General features: G+C 55.2%; 1 protein-coding gene and 1 long non-coding RNA gene across 2 annotated transcripts; one reads left to right on the top strand and one right to left on the bottom strand.

Moving 5' to 3' along the window:
• Nucleotides 1-1,799: 1,799 nt before the first annotated feature.
• AK4 (adenylate kinase 4) lies at nt 1,800-16,208 on the bottom strand. The gene is made up of 5 exons (XM_036387815.2): nt 14,954-16,208; nt 7,350-7,469; nt 5,999-6,171; nt 4,951-5,069; nt 1,800-4,230 (listed from the first exon to the last, which is right to left on the bottom strand). Exons 1-5 carry the CDS (start codon nt 15,096-15,098, stop codon nt 4,116-4,118), a joined length of 672 nt encoding a protein of 223 aa, XP_036243708.1. The 5' UTR covers nt 15,099-16,208; the 3' UTR covers nt 1,800-4,115.
• A 127-nt stretch (nt 16,209-16,335) lies between these two features.
• LOC118689268 (uncharacterized) lies at nt 16,336-19,621 on the top strand. Its single transcript, XR_004980588.1, has 2 exons — nt 16,336-16,428; nt 16,877-19,621. It is a non-coding gene; the product is annotated as an uncharacterized LOC118689268 (long non-coding RNA).
• The last annotated feature ends 4,651 nt before the right edge of the window (nt 19,622-24,272 follow it).

Genomic DNA, 24,272 nt, shown 5'->3' with positions numbered 1-24,272 from the left:
TTACAGAGACTCAGGGAAGGATGGGGATGGAGGCAGACATATCACACCGTCTAAAATGTGGCCTGGAGTGGGATCTGGAGTCTGCGGCGCAAACCTCACCAGGGTTTTTTTTTGTTTGTTTTCACTGCGTGTTTTTTTATTTTTCTTTTTTTCCCGTTTTCATTGCTCTTTTTTCTTTCCTCTTTTCCCGTTTCTTTTTTTCTTCTTTTCCTCGTTTTTTTTTTCTTTTTTTTTTCTTTTTTTTTTCTTTTCCTGTGTGTTTTTTGGTGGTGTTTTTTTTTTGGTTTTTTGTGGTTTTTTTCCTTTTCCTTGCTTTTTTCCCTTGATTTTTTTTTTCTCTGGAGAATGTCAAATGCTGCTGGATGGGCTCAGCAGGGATGTCACTTGTCCAAGCTCTACAGCCCCGGGAACGGGGCTGATCCAGGCACACCTGGGGCAATGCCCCGGGCACCAGGCAGACAAACACTTCAGTGATGCTGTAAACAAATATTTGGAATCACGGAATCATTTGGGCAGGAAAAATCCTCTCAGATCATCAACCCCAGCCATGCCCAGCACTGCCAAGGCCACCACTGCCCCATGTCACATCCACAGGGATTTTAAGTCCCTCCAGGGATTGGGACTCATCCACCCGGGGCTGGACAACCCTTTCCGTGAAGAAATTTTCCCAAATGTCCAACCTGAGCCTCCCCTGGTGCAATCTGAGGCCGTTTCCTTTTGCTTTCCGTTCCAGCCGGGGCTGAGGTCAGGCCGTGGGGTGGGGACGTGTCCCCTGTGCCCTCCCGGCTCCCCGGTGGCACTCGGGGGAAGCCAAGCCTTTGATCCCAGCTGGATTCTGGCTCACATTCCTCTGCTTTTTGACCTCCCAGCTTTTGTTTTCAGACTGAGTTCATATTCCAGCTCACGTTGATATTTTTCCTCCTCGGATTTCTCTGCCCGCACGTCCCCGCTCCGCCTGCGGATTGTCACGACCCTGAATCGCGACATTCCCCCCACCTCCCCGGCAGCACATTCCCGGTTTATCACCTTGTTTTCCCACTCTCCGATCATTCCCGAGGCTCTGCTCACTCCAAACTGGGAGTGCCCCGAGCTGTTACTCGGGAATGACAGCAACAGGAGAACTGGTGGCACTGGGAGGAGGCTCTGCAGCTCCGGGAGCTCAATTCCCCATTCCCAGTTCCCAGTTCCCAATTCCCAGTTCCCAGTTTCCAATTCCCAATTCCCAGTTCCCAATTCCCCATTCCCAATTCCCAGTTCCCAGTTCCCAGTTCCCAGTTCCCAATTCCCAGTTCCCAATTCCCAATTCCCAGCACTCGTGATGGATTACCCGGGACACAGGACACAGCCAGAGCCTCCCTGTCCTAATGCTCCCCGGGATTTTCATTGGGGAGAAGTTTAAAAGGGAATTAAAACCACTTTATGTGCAAGGGGGTGGATTGAGATGGGCTTTGAGGACCCTCCCAAGCCAAACCAGGCTGGGATTCCGGAATTCTCGGATTCAGCGATTCTGGGATTGTGGGATTCTGGGATAAGAATGGGAGGGCTGGAGCAAACGGCTGCATCCAAACTGGATTTTTAACCAGTATTTTGGATTATATCAGATAAAGGACCCAAAGAGCTGTGTTGTGTCCAAACCCAAATCCTGAGGGAAATCAAATCCCACCTTCCTGCAGGGATGCTCTGATTCCTCTTCTTCCCCTCCCCTCCTCCCCCTCAGCTCCTACGGAGGAACTCCAGACCAACACTGCCCTGCTGCCTTGGCAAGGCATTGCCCACACCGACCGTGCCAGCACAGGGACCAGCAGGAGAAAATCTTTATTTACATCTCGAGAGAGAGCAGTAACACAGCTGCAGCGATTCACCGGGAAGAAACTCCGGGAAGAAAACTCCGGGAAGAAAACTCGGCGTGACATTCCAGGGGGGAGAGAGGCTCCTCCCTCCACACAGTATCGCGGGTCGGTACAAAATTGCTGTGGCTTTACAAAAGGCTTGGGGTTCACAGTAAAATACCCGAGGGGAGCACGGCAGGGGCACAGCCAGGGACGAATTCCCTGCTGGAATTTGGTCTCGGAAAATGCAACAGGTCCGGTAGAAAATTCCAGCCCAAGGGCCGGATGCATGCACAGCCACGGGATTTCCACACCAGTTATAGGGGCTGAAAGCCTGGAAAAGGCATCTGCAGACCTGTCCTGTGCTGGGCTGCATGGAATTCTCTCTTCAGGAGGAATTCTGCAGGAGGGAAGGACAGGACACAAGGACAGGACAAGGCAAAGCAGGGATCAGCCCCTCTGCCTGGCACTCAGCTGCTTTTATAAAAAAAACCAAACTAAAACCTCCCCCTCTCCTGCCCAAAGCTGTTCCAAAGAAAGCAGCAGACAGGTTTTGGCTGTGTCGGGATTTGTGTCTAAAACCAGCCCAGACCTTCATCCCAGGCTTGTGGGAAAATCCCAAATCTTTCTGAAACAGGTTTTCACTGCCAGCTGGAAGATTTGCAGCCTCCCAGCACCAGGGCATGGAAAGGCCTCCTGGGACAGCAGTGAGACCTGACAATCTCTTTGTTCCCACCTGGAAAATTCCCACCTGGAGCAGGGTGGGAGCCCTTTGGCCTCTCCCCAGGCAGGGGTGAGCAGGGGGGATGTGGGCAGGGATCCCACTCTGGCCCCACTGGGGAGAGCACCAGGATGAAGCAGATTTTAGGGGATCCTTGGTCAGCACGAGGATGCTCAGCAAATCTGGTCATTCCCCTTTCCCTGCTGTGGGCCACAGGGAAAGTAAAGGAAAAATAATCCCAGGGACATCCAGCAGCATAAAGGTGCTCTGATTAACCCCAGAGGTGCCAGGCTCCTGCCCTCCTGTGAGCCCCCCTGGCAGAAGCAGAATTCCCTGCAGATCCAGCAGCTCCGTGCACAATTCCCAAAAGGTGATGCTAAAATTCAGCACTGTTTGTTTGTTTGTTTGTTTGTTTTAAACTTTTACAAATACACATCTTGCTTTGATTTTCCTTTTTCCTTAAATATATAGTTTATAAAATAAGGCAACTCGAGGAGACCAGAACTGTCCCCACTGCTCGGGTACTGCCTCCTACAAAAAGAGGGTGACAGTACTTCCAGTTGAGAAAAGCCCAGCCCCACCACAACCCAAGGATGCTGGAAATCGTGGGAAAACACCTGGGCATGGCCCTGGCTGCATCCCAAGGAAGGAAAGATCTCTGGGGTTTCATGGGGAGGGAGTCACTTTGCTGGGGGACGCAGCAAGAGCAGCTGAAGGGACCCCCTGGCCAGGGGACCTCGGGGACAAAGGCAGCACAGAAGATGGAATGAGCTGATTCCTCCCCAGAACTGAAGCACACGTGGAGATAAATCTTTGGGAGAAACTCTTAGGACTTTGCTATCTTGGAGGATTGAAAGCTATAAACCAGGAAAGCACAAAGGAGTGCAACTCATCCCCAGCCCAGGTCCTGCTGAGTGTCACAGCATTCCATAAAAACCTGCACAGCAGCTTTTCCAGCAGGGAATTCCACTCTCCCCGTGGAAGGGGTACAAGGGAGAGTTTCACCTCCAAGCTTTTCCTCTTTCACATGTATTCATGCTGGAAATGTGAGCCCCACATCTCTCAGCTTTGTGGTACACACGTTTGCCATGGTGCTCCCAAAATTCCCACTGGGCTGAGTGTTGCTTTCTAGAGCTTTATTTCTCTGAGAAATACATTTAATAGAAAATAATTTATAGAAAACTACCACCCCAGCCAGAGAGTCCTCAGCAGTAAATGGTCCCGTGGAGCAGCAGGATGGCACGTGTGGGCTCAGCCAGGGATTGGGGCTGGAAAGGGATGGCAAGGACACCATGGCAAAGCTGTGTAAACCTGGAATGACCAATGCCCCTGTCAGCACCACCAAGCCAGGATGGACCACGGGCAGGAAAGCTCCATAGCCCCAAAAGAGGGAAAAACCTCTTATTCCAGCAGACTTGACCTTCCAAACAAAGATCTGATCCTGGCTGTAACTGGTACCCACCAAAGTCACCCAGCCATGAGCACCCAAGCCCAGCACAGCCCTGGCACTGCCCTGGGAACCAAATCCAGGATGGAATGAGATCCTGGTGCTTGGCACGGGCTGGTTAGTGCTCCTTCTCTGAGAGGATGGGTGGGATCCTGCTGGACAGCAGGCTGTACACGTAGGGCCAGATCTTGTTGGTCTCTGTGCCAGAGAAGGAGTGAAGGATGCCCCTGCTCCTGAAAAAAAGGTGAGAGAAGTCAGGAGAAGCCCATCCCAACCAAGGCAGCTTGGACAGGGCTTGGAGCACCCTGAGGCGTCCCTGCCCATGGCAGGGGATGGAATGGGATGGGCTTTAAGGTCCCTTCCAACCCAAACCATTTTGGGATTCTGCTTGGGATTCTGAAACTTTGCCCCCCCCTCCATGTACTTAAAAACACTCCTGGGCTTCTACTCCCTTTGAGCAGCAGATTTACCACCCTGCAGCAATCCATCATTCCCAAACTGGCCAGGGAACAGCAGCCCCACAATTCCAGGGAACAGCAGCCCCACAATTCCAGGGAACAGCAGTTCCACAGGGAACAGCAGCCCCACAAGGGGAACAAGCCCTGGAACGCCCCTGTTGTCCCAGCAGATCCATCTGAGCCAGTGCTGGGGTCTCTCCCTTCTCCTGCCCTCCTGCCAACCTCCCTGTGCTTCACCCAAACCCCTCAGTGCCCTGGATGGATTTTTCACGGCATGTCCCACCTGGACCTAGGCCAAAATCCCCCTCCCATGTGATGAGCCCAGCAGGACCAACCGGAGCTGGGAATTTCTCTGGATCACCCTCCTTCCTCCAAGGGAGGCTCAGGGCTTGGCCCAGAAATCTGCCAGGGCTCTTTGGGATGTGGGCAGGGCACAAAGAGCCTGGTGGGGGGTTCTGAGAGCCCTGCTGGGAGTTCTGCTCCTGCCCAACTCACTTGTAGAGCTCTATCACGGGCTTGGCAGCATCTTTGTACTTCCTGAGGCGAGCGGCCACGGCCTCGGGCCTGTCCTCATCGCGCTGCACCAGCGGCTCTCCCGTCAGGTCATCCACACCCTGAGGGACACAGAGCACACAGGGACATCACCCACCCATCGCTGAGGGGACACAGAGCAACAGGGACATCACCCACCCACCACTGAGGGGACACAGAGCAACAGGGACATCACCCACCCATCGCTGAGGGGACACAGAGCACACAGGGACATCACCCACCCATCACCCACCCTGCAGCTGCCCCAGGCCTCATCCTGGTCATGCCTCAGGTTTTGGCTTTTCTCTTTTTCAGACTCTGTGCTGCTTTAGTGTGCAGTTCTGAGCTTCACATCAGGGGATGCTGAGCTCTGTGCACAGAGCAGGGAGACAAAACAATTCCTGCTCCAGCTGGGCACCAAGGACAAATGATCCAAATCTCAGCCCCAGAGCACAAACCCCGTGGGCTGCAGAGAGAAAAACAAGCAGGGTGGGACTGCAGGGGCTAAAGCTGGAATGGGACAATGAACTGCAAGATGCAAATGGAGCAGAACTGATCCCAGGGACAGAGCCCGTGCCCGGCCGTGCATTTTGGGGCCATTTTGGTTCATCTTGGGTGCAGCCCTGGCTGGGCTCTGGTGCTGCCCAAGGTGGATCCATGGAGGAGATGCTTTGAATAAATCCCTGCTTTATTCTGGAGCTCTGCCCAGCCTCTGCTCCAGGGCAGCCTGCACTGTCTGCATAAATCCCGCTTTCCTCAGGAAAGTGGCAGAATTCCTCAGAACAATTCCTCAGAATGTTTAGCACAATCCCCCAGGAAAGTTTAGCACAATTTCTCAGAAGGTTTAGCACAATCCCTCAGAACATTTAGCGCAGTTCCTCACGGCTCTCAGCCCTTCTACCCAGGATCTCACCCCCAGAGCTCCTTCACACCCAGCTCCTGCAGAGAGAGGGCTCCTCTCACAGGTTTGCCCGCTGTGGGTGGCTGCAGGTGGCTCTCCTGGGGCTCTCACCTGGCTGTGGGGAGGGTTGAAGTCCATGTTGTAGACGCGGCCGCTGGCGGGGTGCACCCAGCGGGCGCTCAGCCGATCCTTCAGCGTCTCGAAGGGGATGTTCAGGCTGATCACCAGGTCCAGCTGGCAGATCCCATCCAGAGCCTGGGCCTGCCCCAGCGTCCGAGGGAAACCTGGGCGGGCACAGGGGCGGGAATGAGCGGCTGGAAAGCAGCGGGATGGAGCCAAAGCCATCCCTGAGGCAGCTCCGGAGCCGCGGGCCCGGCCCCGCTGCGGCACAGGCGGGGGAAAGGCAGACACCACCAGATGGCTCCGAGAAAAAATAGCTCCTGCAGCAGCCACAGCTCCCGAAATGTGACACCCGGGGCTCAGCTGGTGCCTGCACGGGGCTGGGGCAGGCAGGGGGACACAGGCAATGGCAGAACAGGGATTGGTGCTGCAATGAGAAGGGAAAATGTGAGAGTGCTGTGCACAGACTGGGGACAAACTGCTGGCTGATGTGGGGGACATCAAGGAGACTGCAGTGAAAGGCTCCTGTCCTCCTTGGGGCAGCCACTGAGCAGCTGGAGCAGAGAATTCCAGAATGCCAGATGGTTTGGATAGGAAGGGACTTTAAAGACCTGAAGAGAGCCCACAAGAAAGATGGAGAGAGATATTTTACAAAGGGCTGGAGGGACAGGACACAAGGAATGGTTCCCATTGCCAGAGGGCAGGGATGGATGGGATATTGGGAATTAGGAATTGTTCCCTGGTGAGCAGACCCTGGCACAGGTGCCCAGTGCAGCTGTGGCTGTCACATCTGTGGAGGTGTCCAAGGCCAGGTGGGAGCAGCCTGGGATAGTGGGAGGTGTTCCTGCCTGTGGAAGGTGCCCCTGCCCATGGCAAGGATGAACCTGGATGAGCTTTAAGGTCTCACCCAATCCAAACCACTCTGGGATTCTTTGATTCTCCTTCCAGCCATGGCCAGGGACCCCAGGCTGTGCCTGTTTGCCCTCAGCACCTCCCATCCCTTCACCTCAGGTGGCTTTTGGGCTGGGATTGCGGAGCTGCTGCACACACACACACACACGCACACGTGAAGGAGGGAAGAAGTTTTTCCTGGCCTGTCTCCAGCCCTGCCCTGCTCTGTGGAACACCCAGCTCCTCTCCCTGCCCTTCCCTTTCCCGGCCACGTGCCAAGGGCTCAGCTGGACACGCACGTGCCGAGGCCAGCGGGACACGTCCCTGCCAGCAGCTCAGCTCCTGCCTCTCCTCCCACCTCCCCCTCCTGGTTTTCCTCTCTCCTGGGGCTGCCAAACCATGGGGAACAAAGGAATGTCCCAAAGGGGCTGGGATTCCCCTCTGGACTCACCATCGAGCAGCCAGTGCTGCTCCCGCCGCTTCTCCAGCTCGGCCATCATCACACGGGTGATGACGTGGTCAGGCACCAGCAGCCCTCGCTCCAGGTACTGCTGGGCCAGGGCTCCAGCTTCTGCTCGAGACAAGAAAGGAAAAGAGATGAGAGAAAAAAAAAAAATCACGACATTTCCACTTCAAAAATATGACACCCCCTCAAATTCTGCCTGGGAGATTGTTGGCAGCATCGCTGTGCTGGTGGTGGAAAGGCCACACGGTCCTTTTGGGGTGGAGGAGTGGGAATTCCTGAGGTACCTGGGAGCAGGAGTGTGCTGGGCTCAGCCAAGCCAAGCTGGTGGAGAGAGAAGCCCTGGGTGTGCTCCTTTGGTTCGGGACATGGCTCCCATGTGGGCACACGTAAGGACTGCCCCAAACACCTGAGCCGCTTCCCATCCCCAGGGCTGAAAGATTTCACAGCCTCCACTTAGGACAAGCTCAGGTAAGAAAATTATTGCCAAGATCACATCCTTGAGAACATAATTGTGGTAACTGCAGGGTAAGTGCACATGCTCCTGCCTGGCTCTCCCTCAGCCTCAGCCTCAGCTGCTTCTGGAAGCTGGAGAGGGACTGGGGACGAGGGATGGAGGGACAGGACACAGGGAATGGCTCCCAGTGCCAGAGGGCAGGGATGGATGGGAGATTGGGAAAGAATTCCTGGATGGGAGGGTGGGCAGGCCCTGGGATAGAATTCCCAGATTTACTGTGGCTGCCCCTGGATCCCTAGCAGTGCCCAAGGCCAGGCTGGAGCACCTGGGACAGTGGGAGGTGTCCCTGTCCATGGCAGGGAGTTGAACTGGATGAACTTTAAGGTCCTTTCCAACTCAAACAATTCCATGATAGATGTTTGCCATTATTTTCTTTCATCCCCTCAGAAACACAAAGAAAACATTTGGAAAATGGAAATATTCTTTGTCCCTGTTTGTGACAAGCCCTGCACCTGCCCCAGGAGAGCTCCAGCCCCTTTCCCTTGGACCAGGACCCCACGGGCATCTCTTCTGTCTTCCCACAGCAGCTGAAATAGCATTTGTCACCAGAAATGAACAATCCCCTGATCTATTTTTTTCACCCTTTCTGGTGAGGACAGCACATTTCAGCCCTCTCCAAGTGTGAGTCCTCTCTAAAAATAACCCCAGGATCCTGCACTGGAGGCAGCTCCGGCTCTCCAGGCTGCAGCGAGGTGTCCACGTGGGCAGCACCTGCCCCTGCCTGGGGGTGAACTCAGCTGCAGGAGGGGTTTCTGCAAGATAAACAATTCTTGGAGAGAATTCATCTGTTCTAAGGGAAGAACCAGCCTGAGCAGGGGTCCAGTTTTGGGGCCATCAGTTTGGGAAGGACGTTGAGACACTGGAGCTCATCCAGAGGGGACAATGAGGCTGGAGAGGGGCTGGGAACACAAACCCTGTGAGGAGCCCCTGAGGGAGCTGGGGGTGCTCAGCCTGGAGAAAAGGAGACTCAGGGCTGCCCCCATCACTCTGCACAGCTCCTGAAAGGTGCCTGTGCTCAGCTGGGGCTGGGCTCTTTCTGCAGCAGCACTGACACAACCAGAGCACACAGCCTCGAGCTGCACCAAGGGAAATACAGGCTGGATAGCAGGAAAAAGCTTTTTCCAGAAAGGTGATAAAGTTCTGGAATGGCTGCCCAGGGAGGTGGTGGAGTTCCCATGCCTGGGTGTGTTTAACAAAGCCTGGATGTGGCACTGGGTGCCAGGGTTGAGTTGGGGTGTTGGGCTGGGCTCAATGGTCTTGAAGGTCTCTTCCAACCCAGTGATTCTGTGAATTCTATGAATCCTGTGAATTCTGTGACACACTCCCAGGTTTAACCCAGAATCCAAAGAATCTGCCTGGAAAACGCTCAGATTTTTCCCTGCTGTGTGTGTCCTTCTCCCAGCACCAGAAGGAAGGTCCAGCCTCCTTCTCCTTGGAGCAGGGCCAGAAGCGCAGGGTGCTGGAATCCAGCATCCCACCTGCCCGGGAGCAGGGCAGCGCTGACTCACGGGCTGAGTCACCGGGACCATCCCACTGCCTCCATGCCGGCAGGAATTCCAGCTGGCCCCGGGCAGAAAACACCTTTTCCCAATGACAGCTTCTTTGTCACCTCCCAGACGTCACCACGCTCCCGCCTGGGAAAGCCAAGGACGCGGGGATGGAAAAAGCAGCCTGCGGATTGTGCAAACAGCACGGAGCCCTGAGGGCAGCAGCAGCACTACAAAAACAGGATTTGGGGATTTTTTTATATTTATTGGCGTGGTCTGTGCAGCGCCAGAGGCTCAGAGGGAATGAGCTCGCTCCAGGAGGAGCCGGGAGCTGCTGGGCAGGGTGTGGCTGTCACCCGAGGGGGGATGGACAGCCAGGGGACCAGGGGGTGTCACACAAGGTCTGGCTGTCACCTGTCACAGACATCTTTTATGAAAAACCCTTTCCTTAGGATTTTTTTTCTCCTGAGAAGCTGAGAGGCCTCAGGAACAAAATGCAAACAATGTTTATCTGCTGCTGTGGAATGCAACAGGTGGGTCTGGGATTGGGCTCATGTGGTTGTTTCTGATTAATGGCCAATCACAGCCCAGCTGGCTCGGACTGTCTCAGTCAGTCACAAGCCTTTGTTATCATTCTTTCTTTTTCTATTCTTAGCCAGCCTTCTGATGAAATCCTTTCTTCCATTCTTTTAGTCTAGTTTTAGTATAATACATATCATAAAATAATAAATCAGGGCTTCTGAAACATGGAGTCAACATTCTCATCTCTTCCCTCATCCTGGGACCCCTGCGAACACCCCCACAGTCACCCAAGGAGGGATGGACACCCAGGGCACCAGGAGCTGCCGCCCCAGGTCTGGCTGTCACCCGAGGGGGGCTGGCCATGCCAGGAGCCTGGAGAGGCCACACCAGGTCTGGCTGTCACCTGAGGCCAGATGGCCACCCCAGGGAGCAGCTGTGGCTCAGCAGGGCTGCTGGAGCCAGGCCTGGAGCTGCAGGCCAGGAACAGCCCAGCAGGGCTGGGAAGGGAGTGTGGGAACACAGCAGAGCCCCACAGCCCCGGGGCTGCAGCTTTCCCACGGCCCAGGACAGATGGACAGCTCTCCACGGCTCCACCACGGACAATCCCTGCTGCTCCCCTGTCCCCTCCATGGGTGAAGCTCCAGGGGCTTCTCCCTCCTCCAGAGCACTGCCCCATCTCCTCTCTCCAAGCAGGAACAGCCCTGGATTTGCAGAAGGACCTGCAGGGCTCTCCAGACCCCCAGGACGTGCTGAGAGCATCACCCCGACCTCCCAGCCCTTGGCGTTCCTTCCAGGCAGTTTAGAGTCCAAACTGACCGTTTGCCATCCCCTTCCCAGCCCCCAGCCCATGGAAAAGCTCCATTCCAAAGGGGAGCAGGGTCTGGGGGTCCTTCCTGAGCAGGGAGGGAGCTCCTGGCCCCCCATGAGGAGCTGGGGCTCACCCTATAGCACCGAACCCCATTGCTGGGCTGGTCACAGGGGGTGCAGGCTTTACTCTGCACTTACTCCAGGGAGCAAAGGGCTTTTTAGTGTGCTGTGCTCAGAGCCAGCCTTCCAACTCCTGCTTTAATCCCATTAATCTGACGACTGTGGGTTTAAGCTGCCCTGAAACTCACGGGACTCCCAGCTCTCTGTGGCTCCCCCCGTGTGACCTTGATCTGTCCCCAGGGGACGTGTCCCAGCCCCAAGGGACAATTGATGATAATCACAGGTTATTTCTTTGGGATCTTTGAAAGAGAAGGGAGTTTAGGTTGTAGTGGTTTCAAATTTTTTTTTATTATTTTATTAATTATTTTTGAGATTTTGAAGTAATTTTTAAGAATTGGGGTTTTTTTAATGAATTATAAATATTGGAGAATTTTAGGAATTGATTTTTGGTTTAGTGTGGCTTTTTTGTAATTTTTAATTAATTTTTTGGGGCTATTTAGGTTTTTTTTAGGGGTTATTGGTTTATTTAGATGGGATTGTTTGTTTTTTAAGTTAGCTTTAGAGTAGTGAGTGTATTTGTGGTTTTTATTAAAACTTTATTTTTAGTTTTATTTTTTATTGAGATAATAAGGTCGGGTTTTTTTTAATTGTAATGGGATTTTTTATAATAAAGGATGCATAATCCCTGGGGGTTTTTTTTAGGTTTTTTAAATTGTAATTATAGATTTATTTTGTAGGTATAGAGCGGTATTTTTTATATTTGTAAGTTGTAAGGTATTTGTAAGGGATCTAGTATTTGTAAGGGACATGTTCCAGCCCCAGGGGATGTGTCCCAGCCCCAAGGCCACCCTGCAGCCACCCAGGGCCAGGCAGGACAGGCTGGAGGAGAAGCTGTTCCCAAACACAGCCCTGGGCAGCCTCCAGAGCCTGCAGCACAACCCTGGACTTTCTCCCTGTCCAAAACCTTTCCCAGGATTCTTTTCCCCAATATTTAGGCTACAGCACCCCAGCCTGGAGCTAACAGAGAGGAGGAGCCCTGGGGGTGAATGGGGCACCAATGCACCAGCACAGTCAAACCACAGCAGGTGTCACCCCAGTTTTGGGACCCTTTTCCTGACTCAGATGCTGCACCCACCCTGCCCTCAGCATCAGGAGGTGATTTTAGGGAGCAGGAGCTTTATCTGGCCCCAAATTCAGGCTTACAGGATGGACAGTGGGGTCTGAAAGGTGCCTGTGCTCAGCTGGGGCTGGGCTCCTTCTCCAGCAGCACTGACACAGCCAGAGCACACAGCCTCGAACTGCACCAAGGGAAATACAGGTTGGATATCAGGAAAAAGCTTTTTCCAGAAAGGTGATAAAGTTCTGGAATGGCTGCCCAGGGAGGTGGTGGAGTCCCCATGCCTGGGTGTGTTTAACAAAGCCTGGATGTGGCACTGGGTGCCAGGGTTGAGTTGGGGTGCTGGGGCTGGGCTGGACTCAATGATCTTTCAGGTCTCTCCCAACCCAGTCATTCTGTGAATTCTGTGTGAATTCTGTCTGGAGGGCAGCAGCCAGGACTGGGAGAGATCCCTGTGGTCAGAGCACTGCTCCCACACACAGGGATTCAGCAGGGACCTATGGAAAAGCAGAGCTGGCTGCATCCCTGGGCTCAGCTTTGGCCACCACCCAGGCCAGTGTGGCCAGCAAAGGCCACAATCTGTGGGCAAGGTGTGCAGAAGGGCTGTGGGGCCATGCACAGCCCACATCCCCCAGGGAATTTTGTTTTGTTCGTGCTTTGGTGGATGCTCACAGAGGAAATCTGTCACGAGGAGGGGACAGGAGCCACTTCTGGCTCCAAGAGAGCACCTGACAGGGAGCAGTGGGACAGACAGAAGACCCCACAAAGCCAGGACAAGCAATTCAGTTGTTTGGCAAATGAGCTGCAGAGTCCTGCTAAGACCCGGGGATGCTGCCAGCACCAGAGACAACCACCAGGGTTCCGGGGCAAATGATGGCCAGAAAAATGGCTCACCACCCTCCAGCACCCCTGCCTGGCACCAAAACACAGCCTGTCAGTTTTCCAAGGTGTTTCAAAGGCCTTTCCCTGGAGCAGAGCAGCCACTTGCTGACAGGCACTAATTAGGGGACACACGGCTGGGGGCGGATGTGCCTGGGGGCTGCTGGAGCAAAACTCAAAACCCTCCAGCAGCAGCCGTGCACTCAGCTGCTTCACCTGCCCCAAAAGTGAGTCTTTGTCCCCTGAGACCACCACCAGCAGCTCCAGCAGCAGCCTGGAATGCTCTCCATGCTGGGAACTCAGCCTTCCTCCAGCAGCAGGAGCCTCCTGTGCCCCCAAACCCTCAGCCGTGGCCACTTCATGCCTGGCAGTGGCCAGCAGGAAAATCCCTGGAGCACTGACACAGCAGGCCAAGATCCCTGTAAAAACACAGGATTCACAGTTGCCTTTGGGATGATGAGCCTGTAATGGGTCTGTTGGTTCTGCAGAGCCCCAGCTCCCCACAGCACAAAGCCGGTGACGCAGCTGATAAACTTGGGAAGAGGAGCTGCTTCCACCTCGTTTCCCCCGGAGCACAGTCATGTAACAGCTTGTCCAAAGCAAATAGCAGGAAAAAAAAACAAAAACAAAAACTAAAAAAAAAACTCACCAAATAACTGGAGCTCAGTGAGAGCTGTTACAGAGGCTGAGTCAAAGGTGGGACCCAAATGTCATGCCAGATGAACCAAACCACGGCTGGTTTCCTTCTGAGTAATTTTCCCTGCATTTCTCTGTGTTGTTTCCTTCTGAATGTACCCAAGACACCTTCAGCTAACTCTTAGTGCTTCTCAGTGTCCCCAGAGGAGCTCTGTGGCAAGAGCATGGGTTGAAAAGCGAATTTTGGGACAGTTGATGGTTCAGAGCTTGGCTGTGGCAGCTCCTGGGTAGGCACCGGCTGCCCCTCTCCACTTGCTGCACCTCTCCTTGCTTTCCAGCCCAGATTTCTGTCCTTCAGCCAAAGCCCTCATCGAAAATTTCCAAATTTTGAGCCTCCCTCTAAAGAAAACATTATTGTCCTATTTATTTACAAAAGGAAATCTGGGTATTTTTACATGAGTGACCAGCACAGAGCTGTGTGCAACGCCCTTGCCGGACCACGCACCTCTCCAAAACTTTATCCTACCTAATTTTCCTCTCTGTTTTTGCCATCCTTCTAAAATAGAAATCACTTCTAAATCCTCTCGGCTTGTTTTGCACCGAGGCCGTTTCACCGCTCCCCTGCCCGGTGAGTCAGCTTCCCCCCGGGCCGGTGTTTCACGCGTTAGCAGAGGACAGAAGGAAGTGTTGGGAAAAGAACCGCGCCGGGATTGCCCAATCCCGCCGAGATGGGGCTCGGCACGGCCGCTCCCGAGCCGAGCCTGGACCGGGAGCCGTTCACCGCCCGAGGGACACGGGCACAGCACATCCCGGCTCCCAGGGGTTTGGGTTGGGGTGTCTGACACGGGGTAGGCAGCACTGCCCAGGCGGAAAGCCGGGTGTGCGGGGGTGCCTGTGCGAGGTGGGTGCTGACACCATCTGCTGCCGCTCGCCGCTCCTGGGACCCGGCCAGGGCAGCCGGTGATATTCCCGGCAGGTTTTCCCTCCGGACAAACGCTCCTTCCCAATCCATCCGTGCCGCCGTGGGAATGCCGCAGCATCCCAGCCATCTGCCGCGCATCCCCGGGGCGGGATGGAGTTATTGATAACCACAGCACACGCCCCGAGCCCCGCACGGCGCCGGCCCATCGCCCTGGGTGCGCGGCCAGCTGGGGTCTCCACCGGCCTCTCCGGAGCCGCGACCACCCCGCACGGCGATGAGAGAACCACGGCACACCCACGGCAGCCGCGGCTTCCGATCCCGCTGTTCCCGAGCGGCTCCGTGAGCTCCGGCAGGAGGGAACGGGCGATGAATGAGCTCTGCCAAACGCACGGGAAGAAAACAACCTGTGGTGCACCCGCCGCGGACGCGGATCCCATCCATCCCCGTCTCCATCCCGCCCCCATCTCCATCCGCATCCCCACCCCGTCCCAGCGCTGCCCCGCCGGAGATGCGCGGGCAGGGACCCCTCGCTCCCGCTGCCGCTCCCGGTGCCGGTGCCGACGGGGCGGCCCCGCGGGCACTCACCGCCGCCGCCGCCGAGGCTCTCCCGCAGGAACTGCCCGCTGGAGAGGTGCTGGAGCCCGAAGCTGCGGGCGATCCTCTCGCACACCGTGCCCTTGCCCGAGCCGGGGGGGCCGAGCACCACGGCCCGCAGCAGCTTGGAGGCCATGGCCGGCTGCGGGCGCCGGAGCGCTGCGGGGCAGGACACGCGTCAGCCGCCCCGGCCGCGCTCCCCCCGCGCCGCCCGGACACATCAGCAGGGCGGGGGGACCCCGCGGCCGCTCCCCCCGCCCGCCCCCTCGGGCCGCGGCACCCTGGGATTTGTAGTCCCGGAGCCGCCCGCGCATCCCCCGGCCCGACGGGGCCCCCGCGGTTCCGCACGGCCCGGCCCGGCGCGTCCCGGTTCGGCGCGTCCCGGCCCGGTGTGCCCCGCTCCGGCACATCCCGGCTCGCCGCGTCCCGGCTCGCCCGAGCCGCGCCGCCCATGGAAGCGGCTCCCGGGGCACGTCCCGCACGCCCGGCACGGCCGAGCCCGCTGGGAGCCGAGGGGGAACCACGGGGGACCGCGACCACCGGGGCGGGCGCGGCGGCGGCGGGCGCAGCCTGCGGACGGGCGGAACACGGGGCCGTGGGCGTGCGGGATGGGGATGCACGGCTGGAAAGCACAGCCGGGGAGCAGGTACAACCTGTGGATGTACAGCTAAAAAACCACAGCCCGGGGAGGTACAACCTGTGGATGGCACACACGCACACACACAGAGCCTGGAGGTGGTGCACAGCCTGCCAGCAGCCTGGCAGCGCACAGCCCGCCGTGCCCAGGGGCTGCTCGGCGCTGGTGACACCGCGGGGAGTGTCTGTGTCACCCCCAGTGCGTGCGTCTGTGTCACTGTGGGTGTTCGTGTCACTCGCTCTGTGTGTGTGTGTGTGTGTGTGTGTGTGCGTGACTCCCTCTGCGTGTGTGGCTCCGCGGATGCCATTCCTTGTGCGCGCGTGTGTCACCCCGTCTGTGTGTGTGTGTCCCTTCCTCGGTGCAGAATGTCACTCCCTCTGTGTCTGTGTGTGTGTCACTGTGTGTGTGTCACTGTCTGTGTCACTTTGTGTGAGTGTGTCGTTGTCTGTGTCACTTTGTGTGTCTGCCACTATGCGTGTGTCACTCCGTGTGTGTCACTGTGTGTGTGTGTCACTACCCGCGGTGTCCCGGCGGGCGCAGCCCGGTGCCCACACCGTGTCCAGGCCGTGCCCACACCGTGCCCACACCGTGTCCATGCCCGGTGCGCGCCCCCGCAGGTGCCGCCGTGCCCGCGCTCGGGGGCGCGCGCGCCGCTCCCCGGCTCTTCCCCCCCCCCCCCCGCCCGCGCGCGCCCCCGCGCCGCCCCCGGAAGCGGGCGCGGGTCACGTGGGCGCGCGGCGCTGCCATAAACACGGCAAGATGGCGGCGCTCACGCCGCCCGCCCGCCCGTGCTGCGTCATGTCGCGCCCCGGCCCCGCCGCGCCCGCAGGTGGGTCCGGCCCGGCGCGGCCCCGGGCACCGCGGGGTGGGCGGCCGGCGGCGGGGGGCGCGGGGCCGGCGGCGCCGGGCGCGGCGCTGCCCCGTGGCGCACTCGCATTTTCGGGGGCTGCGCGGGCGGGGCCGCCGCCCCCCCCTGCCCCGGGCGGGTCCCGGCGCCGCTGAGGGGCGAGCGGGGCGGGGGGCGCTCCGCGGCATGGGGGCTCCCCGTCCTCTCCCGTCCCGTCCCATCCCGTCCCGTCCCGCGGCTGCTGCCCGGCTTTCTCCCTCCCCGCTCCAGGTAAGCTCGGGCAGCGCCCTGGCAGCGAAGTTGGGAGGGAGCGGCGGTGGCGGCCCGGGCCCCGCCGCCCCTCAGCGCCCCCGTGCCCGCCGCCGGCCGTGTCACCGCCCGCACGCCGCTGGATCCCCGTCACCAGGTGTTTGTTTTCTTCCCTCCTCAGGCTCGCCGGGATTCGTGCTCAAAGCGCGCCGGGGAAGATGGAGATGCGGTTTGTTCCCCTCAGGCACCTCACGAGCCCGCGCAGGGTGAGAGCAGCTCGCAGCGCTCGGAGATCCTCGGCCCGTGCGTAGGGGTGGGGAGGGACCAGCCCCGGGGCTGTGGGCAGGGAATGTCCCCAGCCCCATCGCTGGGATGCCGAAGGAATTTTGGTTCCTATGAAACAATTGCAAAAATATTACCAGCCCCAAAGGGGCAGGAGGTGGAACTGGAGTTTAAAAACCAACCAGGCCGACTTAAACGGGTTTCAAAGGTGAGAACTGGCAGCAAACACTGGAAACTGGAGGGTTTTTTTTAAAAAGTGTATGGAAATTTGCCTTAGCAATAATAAGAACAAAAATGTGTGCCGGACTCCAAAACTAATGTGGGGTTTGTTATAAAAAAGGTGATTTTTTCCAGATAAATGGAGAACCTGCTTGAGCTTTCTGCATCAGGTCTGTGTAGCTTTAGTCTGGCTGAAGCAAAGCAAAAATCTGTGTGTGTGTGTGAGATGTAAGACAGCAAGATGTATTTGAACTGGGAGAAGAGCTGGGTCCTCCAGAGAAAATGGCATCAGCCCTTGGAATATGGGTGTGACTCCAGGAGTTGCTGTTGCAGAGGGTGCTGGGGAGGAATTGTTCCCCCTCTCCCTTTAAAACCCCTGATAAGGAACTGCTGGAGCAGTAAAATCCTGATAGAGTGATCAAAGCATGCTTGAATTGCAAAGCAGCGATTCTTCTCTCATCACCTCAGCCTGTGAGATGTAGAATTCCCAATCCCACACTTAAGCCATGCTGAAATTAGTAGAATTCCTCGCCTGGAATACCAATGGTGGTGTGAGAACACCTGGGAGTGAGAGCCAAGGGCTCGTTGCTCATGCAGCTCCTTTCCTTTTCAAAACCCACCTTTGCACGGACAGAATCCATTAATATTTTTAGCAAGTTTTTGTTGTGCTTTCCTAGCAACAGCCAATTCCTTAATGATTAATCCCTAAACTGTGGCAAATCTGCAAATTTGGGGATGCATGCTGAAGTCATCTGTGCTGCCTGACGTCAGCATTGCATAATCTGTTGACTGTCCCCCTTTTATGTAATGTATGTTTGGAGTTTGTTTTAAAATGTGCAAATGTTTTTTTTTTCTTCCCTGCGTGCTGCTGCTCCGATATTCCACGTTTGCCTCTCCGTTGCCCTCTGGAGTTGCAAACTTGTAAGGCAGCGTTTTCATGGCTGGATCCAGCCCAGTGTTTTGTGTTTCTCTCTTAAAAACAGCCTCTGGGACATCTCAGCACCCTCTCTTTGCCAGGTGAGTTATTTAGAGTGTTAAAAAAAAAAAAAAAAACCAAACAATTTTTGGAGTTTCTGCTTCCTGCTGGTGGAAACATGGAAGCTTCTTGTGCTGCTCCATCAACATCATAAATGGACTTTTATTGGAAACTTAGTAACACATTAACTCTGGCAGCATGAAACCCTTGTGTTTTTTTAAACTCATTTCAGAACTGGATGTATCCAATTCCCTCAGGCAACGTGGGGGTGGTAGAAATAATTTTGTGATGTTTTCAGGAATGCCTGGTTTTAGGAAAGAAAAAAAAAAAGCCAAGAGAGGGTAAAGTTGTAGAAATACACAACAAAGTGGTGGGTGGAGGAATAGTTCCATGATCTTTTCAGCAGTACCTGTTTTTAAGGAAGTGAAAAAAAACAACGGGGGGGGGAGTAAATATAGGTTGATGGAAGCTTGCAATTTAACCAATTAGTGGGATTGTGCATTCCAAATGTTTTTATGTGGATTTGATGACCTGAAAATGCCAGCTCAGGCACCTGGAGGCTGCTCCCTGCAGTCCCTGTGGGCACAGCCGGCCCTGGGAGCTGCTCCTCTGGGAGGGCACGGCAGGATCAGCCGTGCTGCCTGTGCACACACACACACACACACACGTGCCAGGCTCCAGAGGAGCCCAGTGAGGCTGTGGGCTGGGCTGGGCAATCCAGGAATGGCTGGAAGAGCAGGCAGCAGGAGCCTGGCGGGCTCAGGGCACGGTGCCGGTGCCACCCTTGGGGCTGGTGCCGCCGTGGGGGCCGTGCCCGCCGTGATGCCGCTGTCCCAGAGTGGCTCCAGCAGCTCTCCTGGCTGCCTGCCACTGTCCCCACTGCTCCCTGACACCCAGCACTCGGCAGCATGAGCCAAGTGCTGCTGGCTGCCTGGATTTAAGGGGGAGGAAGGGCTGTCCCTTGGAGCAGGGGGGTTACTCTCTCTCCATTAAAGCCAGCGTGGGTGGATTTGCCCACAAGGAGCTGCTGCTTAAAACCACTCGGAAGCCGCCGTGGTCATTAAGATTTAACACTAATTATGTGGATGATTTCCTGGAGTGAACCTCAGCTGCAAAGCCACTTGTGTTAAGGCTCCTGAGGCTTTCACCTGTGGGGTGACCCGGGGTTTTTGGGACACTGAGGGAGGAGGACACCGAGGACTCGGCAGTGCCACGGAGGGGCCAATGACTGCCAGGCTGCCCTGGCTCAGTTATCACAGTGCTGATGCTGTCTCTTGTAAAGGTACAGTACTGTGATAACTGAAGGATGGCAGCCATCTGAGCTTCACGGCACCCTGGGGCCACCAAAGCCCCCACGCACGGCGTCCTGCTCCACTGGAGTGTGCTCGTTTCACCTGGAGCCCTTGGCATAAAGGTCTCGTTTGTTTCAATAAAATATTACACACTCTGCCTCGGTATTGGCTGGTTCCTCTGGGGAGGGCTTCCAGAAACGCTGTGCTGCTTTGGAAGTGGTCAGGAGTGGTTCCCAAAGCAGGGTCCTGTGCGGCCTGGTGGATATTAAATAACAGAGAGGCCCCTCGGTGGGGTTACTTGGTAACAGAACAAGTTATTCTGTAGCAATAGAGAAAATGAAGCCCTTTTAAGATACTTTTTAATATTTTTTGTTAGGATACAGCAGTCTTGCTGGTTACTGTAACTCAGAGGTCTCTAGGTGGAAATTGGTGGTGGGAATTGGGTTCTTCCCAGCCGTGAGTTACTGGTGGATCGGGGACAGCCCCTTGCAGGGTTTCCTCGGGGCTTCTCTGCTCTGTGAGTGGGAGACTGAATTTCCTGGGTCATTTTTGCAGCGGTGTCATCAAAATCCCTGGAAATGAGGTGTTTTTCAGGGAGCCAGTGCTGATCTTTGTGCCGTGTGAGTTAACTCTGCAGTGCTGGGACACGACAGCAGAGGGGCCCCGCGGGCCGGCTTGTGGTGGGACTGTGAAATCCCAAGATTTTTGCATAAAGTAACTGGAGAGCTGCAGAAATGTCCGTGCAGTGCCCGTTTCCCAGATTGCTGCCCTTCCCCGAGGAGCTGGTGGCATTCAGGATGCCGAGGCTGATGCAGCACTTTCCAGAGGTCACTGTTTGCTCTCCATCCTGACATTCGGCGTGGTCATTGACCCAGTGGTGTTTAGAAATTCTTCTTTCTGAGCTGGATCATTCTTGTCCAGCAGGGCTTTGCCCTGTGCTTCCCTGCTGCTCGGGGGAGAAGACAGGGATTAACCCCAAGATGATAAAAAGATGGTTTTTCATTTCCCTGCTGCTCACTGGAAGTTTTTGGGGCCAGCCTGGCGGGGTCAGGGCTGTGCAGCCACAATGGAACATTTTGCCAGCCTGTGTCACTTAAAGGGGGGAAATTCTTACTGGTGCTGGGACAGAGGCTCGAGGCTGCTTCTGGAGGAGGCCTCTGTCTCACCAGAAACTGCAAACAATAAAAAAGACATCCTGCTACCAAGAGTTTAAATTCTGAATTAAAATCTGAGCAGAGTCAACCCCCAGCTTCCACTTTCCAAAGGTTTCAGGCACCTCTTGATCAGGAATGTGCTTATCCCAAAAAGGAGCAGTGCTCATCATCTCTGTACTGGCTGTCCCACAGCAGCGCTGCTGTGCTGCTCCTTCCTGTGCCACCATCATTCCAGGAGGGACAGGAGAGAGGAGCACCTGGGGGATCCTGGCCATGGGAGCATCTGAAAGCTGCCCAGGGCTCTGTTTTTCCCCATTTCAGGATCCAGCAGGTGCTCAGGCAATGTGCAATCCCTCTCCTGGCAGAAAGGCAGGTGCATCCAGCCAGGTGCTCATGGTGCTGCCCCAGGGACAGCTCCAGGTGCTCCCTGATAGGAGCAGTCAGCCTGGTGACTCCCTGTAGAAACCATCAAGTTCTTTCCTGCCCACAGAAAGCAAGATGAGTGCTCAGAGGCAGATCCAAGGTTTGTTTTGGATCAGATCCAAGGAGTGCAGTTGCTCACCTGCCTAGCCATGGCTCAGGTTTGAGGTTAAAGACCAACCTGTGCCGTTTTTAGGGATGTGCAGCAGAGCTGTGTGTGGGACACTCCTGTGGGGCTGCTGAACAGGCACAGAGCCCGCCCCAGTGACTGGTGCCTCTCATTTCCTGTCACAACAAGCACAGCCTCAGCTCTGCCGTGGCACAGGAACTGAAGCACTGCCTGTGCCTCAGAGCAGCACCTCTCCAGCCACATTTACTGGAATTTATCTCCCTCTCTAGCACAGTGGGCAGAGAGCCCATCTCTTTTTCCTGTAGCTTCCTCCTGATATGGGAATGGCACAGGCTGGTGGGTTTGCTGCCCAGACATTGCTGCACATGAACAATGCAACTCTCAGGGTCTCTTTTGCCACTGGAGCACTTCCTCCTACCAACGTGTTGAAGCAAGACATAAACAACCTGCATCCAGTGGTGCAGAAACAAGGTCCATGCTCTCTCTCTCTGTGATTCCTGGGACTGATCCCAAGGCAGGGCAGTTCCTGGTGCTATGCCTCAGCTGCCATTCCAGATGGGTCTGTTCTCACCCAGCAGTTCTCAGGCTCTTGCATCAGGAATGTCCCTTTGCCTGTCTGGACTCTGCTGCCTTCCCACCCACGCTCCACGTGGGGAGAGGAGCACTTCTGCTCCTGGGATGTCTCCTCGGGGCTGTGAGGCTGCAGACTGGAATGGCTGCTCTGCTCCTGGCTCCCAGCCTCAGCTCAGCCTTTTAAGGGTGGGAGCTGCTACTCGGAGCAGTCTGGCCCTTCTGTCAGCAGCAGGATTAAAGGCATCCACTGTCTGCAGCCCTTGAAACCAGGTGAAGATGTTACCTTTCCCCAAAATGCCTTTTTTTTCCCCCCAAATGTACCTTCTGTTGCTGTTGGACTGAAATAAGAAGAATCCTTCCCAACAGAGCTTTAAGCACTCAGCCATTTCAAAGTCCAGCAGTGCCCTGTATGAGTCAGACTGTTTCAATTGCTGCTTATTTAGATCTTCTCCAGCTTAGTGCAGACACTTGAACTTGAACTCCAACCCAGACCTTCGTGATTAAACATCTTTACAAACCAAGCTGCCTACTTGCAATGTCCCCATGCAAATATTAGATGTACCAGAAAGCAACTTGAGTTTATGTCTGATTAAGGAAATCCTCAGTGTGAGCCTGGAGATGCTGGACAATGAGGAATGAACTCTGCTGAAGTCTCTCTGTACTGTCCTGTGTTCCCCTGGAACTGGGAAAAGCAGTGCCCAGGAGCAGTGTGTGAACAGAGGGTGACACAATCCCTTCTCCTTTCTCCAGAGGGTATTTCTGCCTGTATCTCACATTTTGGAAACAGCTGCTTGCTGAGTTGTTGGATTATATGTAAACCCTGCATTTTGTCATTAGCTTGATTCACCAATGGAAACTGTGACTTTATGTGATGGCTGATCAGGGACAAAAGTACTCAGCAGGAGCTGAGTGTTCCAGTGTGGTGCAGAGTCAGTTACTGCTGTAATTGCTGCATTTGGGCAGATGAGCAAGCCAAGATTGCAGAGTTTGGTACATAATTTGCTCTTCATAACATTTCACAGGAGCAGGAGAGGTGCACAGACCCACATGTGGATTAATATACTCTTTTACAAGGTCTTTAATTGATGCTGGGCAGATGTTCTAATTTTTCTGGGAATGGTGGAACCAGAGGAAAGACCCCTCTACTCTAAAGGGCTCTGGCTCCCAGCTGTGCTTCAGTTTATAGGTGAAATTAGAATTTAAATCTCCAGTTCCCCTTTGACTGCAAGAGGCTGAGAGCTGCACTTTGGGGTTTGTGATGGACAGGGATGTGCATCTGCCCCTGGAAAAAGCCTCTTTCAACCAGAGCAGAAAATGGAGAAAAATACGAGGCTGCTCAGGTTTTACCTTGGACCTCCTTAAGTCAGACACTGCAGCCTCACTCACAGCTCAGGACACAGCAGTCCCCAGCTCTGTGCCACACAGGGCCACCTTCAATTAAGGCAGATTTGCTCAGATTAGGTGCTGGACAGCGGTGCTAGGGGAGCCCAGAGCTGGGGCAGGAGGGCTGGAGAGGGCAGGGGGGCAGGGAGTTGTTGGTGCTCCCTCTGGCACCCCCTCTCCACGGTGAATGTCAGAGCCCTGTTGACTGCCCTCCCTTTGAATGAACTCCAGCAGCAGGCAGAGCACACTGAATAATTCAGCAGAGACGTGTGTTTAAACATTTGCACAAGCCTCAGATTCCTCCTGCCTAAAAATAAGACTGGCAGAGAGCAAATGATTCCTGCTGGAAGTGTTGGTGGATGGACAGTGGAGCTGTGGACCCCATGCCAGCAGCCAGGACCCATCCATGGGTCTCACCCCTGCTGCCTGCACCAGCCTGGGGCTGAGGATGGTGGGAAGTCCAAGGCCATGAGTCGAGGGCTGCACACACAAGGGCAGCACCAGCACAGGCAGGTTTGGTCTGGTGGTGGCAAAGAGCCCTGGAGAAAGGGCTGGTAGAGGAGCAGGGGGGGTCAGTGGGAATCAGTGGTTTAATTGGAACAGGGAGAGCTGTTTTACATGATGGGAGTCTCACCTCCTGCTTATTTTAAATACAGCATGATTTTATGATAACACACAAAAAGGTGTCAGTGTTGGAGCAGAATCTTCCAGAGGGAAGTGGATGAGGAGGAGTCAATCCCTCTCCCACGGAAGCACAGGCTGTGCTGGATGAGATGGACACAAATCACAACTTGAGAAGCTCCACGAGGATGTGCCTGGTTTGGTGTGTTCTGTGTGCTCACATTCCCAGAGTGATAAAAACGTCACATGGTTGGGCAAAATCTCCTCCCTGTGCAGAACATCCACATCTCCTGCATCCTGGTTTGAAATGGATCCAGGGCACTCTGGAAATGAAAATTTCCACAGGCTTATTGCTAATGAAGCCTAATTAATTTTGGATGTAAATGTGCCAAGCTTCTGCAGTTGTGTGCAACCCCATTAAAGGAAAACTCACGGCAGTTTTATCTGAAAATTATCAGAGGTACAGGGTTTGTTGAATTCCTTCTTAGACTGTGGACTTCTCCCTTCTTCACCTCTTGAACTCAGCT

The sequence above is a fragment of the Molothrus ater genome, chromosome 9 (genome assembly GCF_012460135.2).
Source record: "Molothrus ater isolate BHLD 08-10-18 breed brown headed cowbird chromosome 9, BPBGC_Mater_1.1, whole genome shotgun sequence".
NCBI lineage: Eukaryota > Metazoa > Chordata > Aves > Passeriformes > Icteridae > Molothrus > Molothrus ater.
Note: the sequence above shows the minus strand (reverse complement) of the source record. Positions and strands in the feature narration are given on the sequence as shown.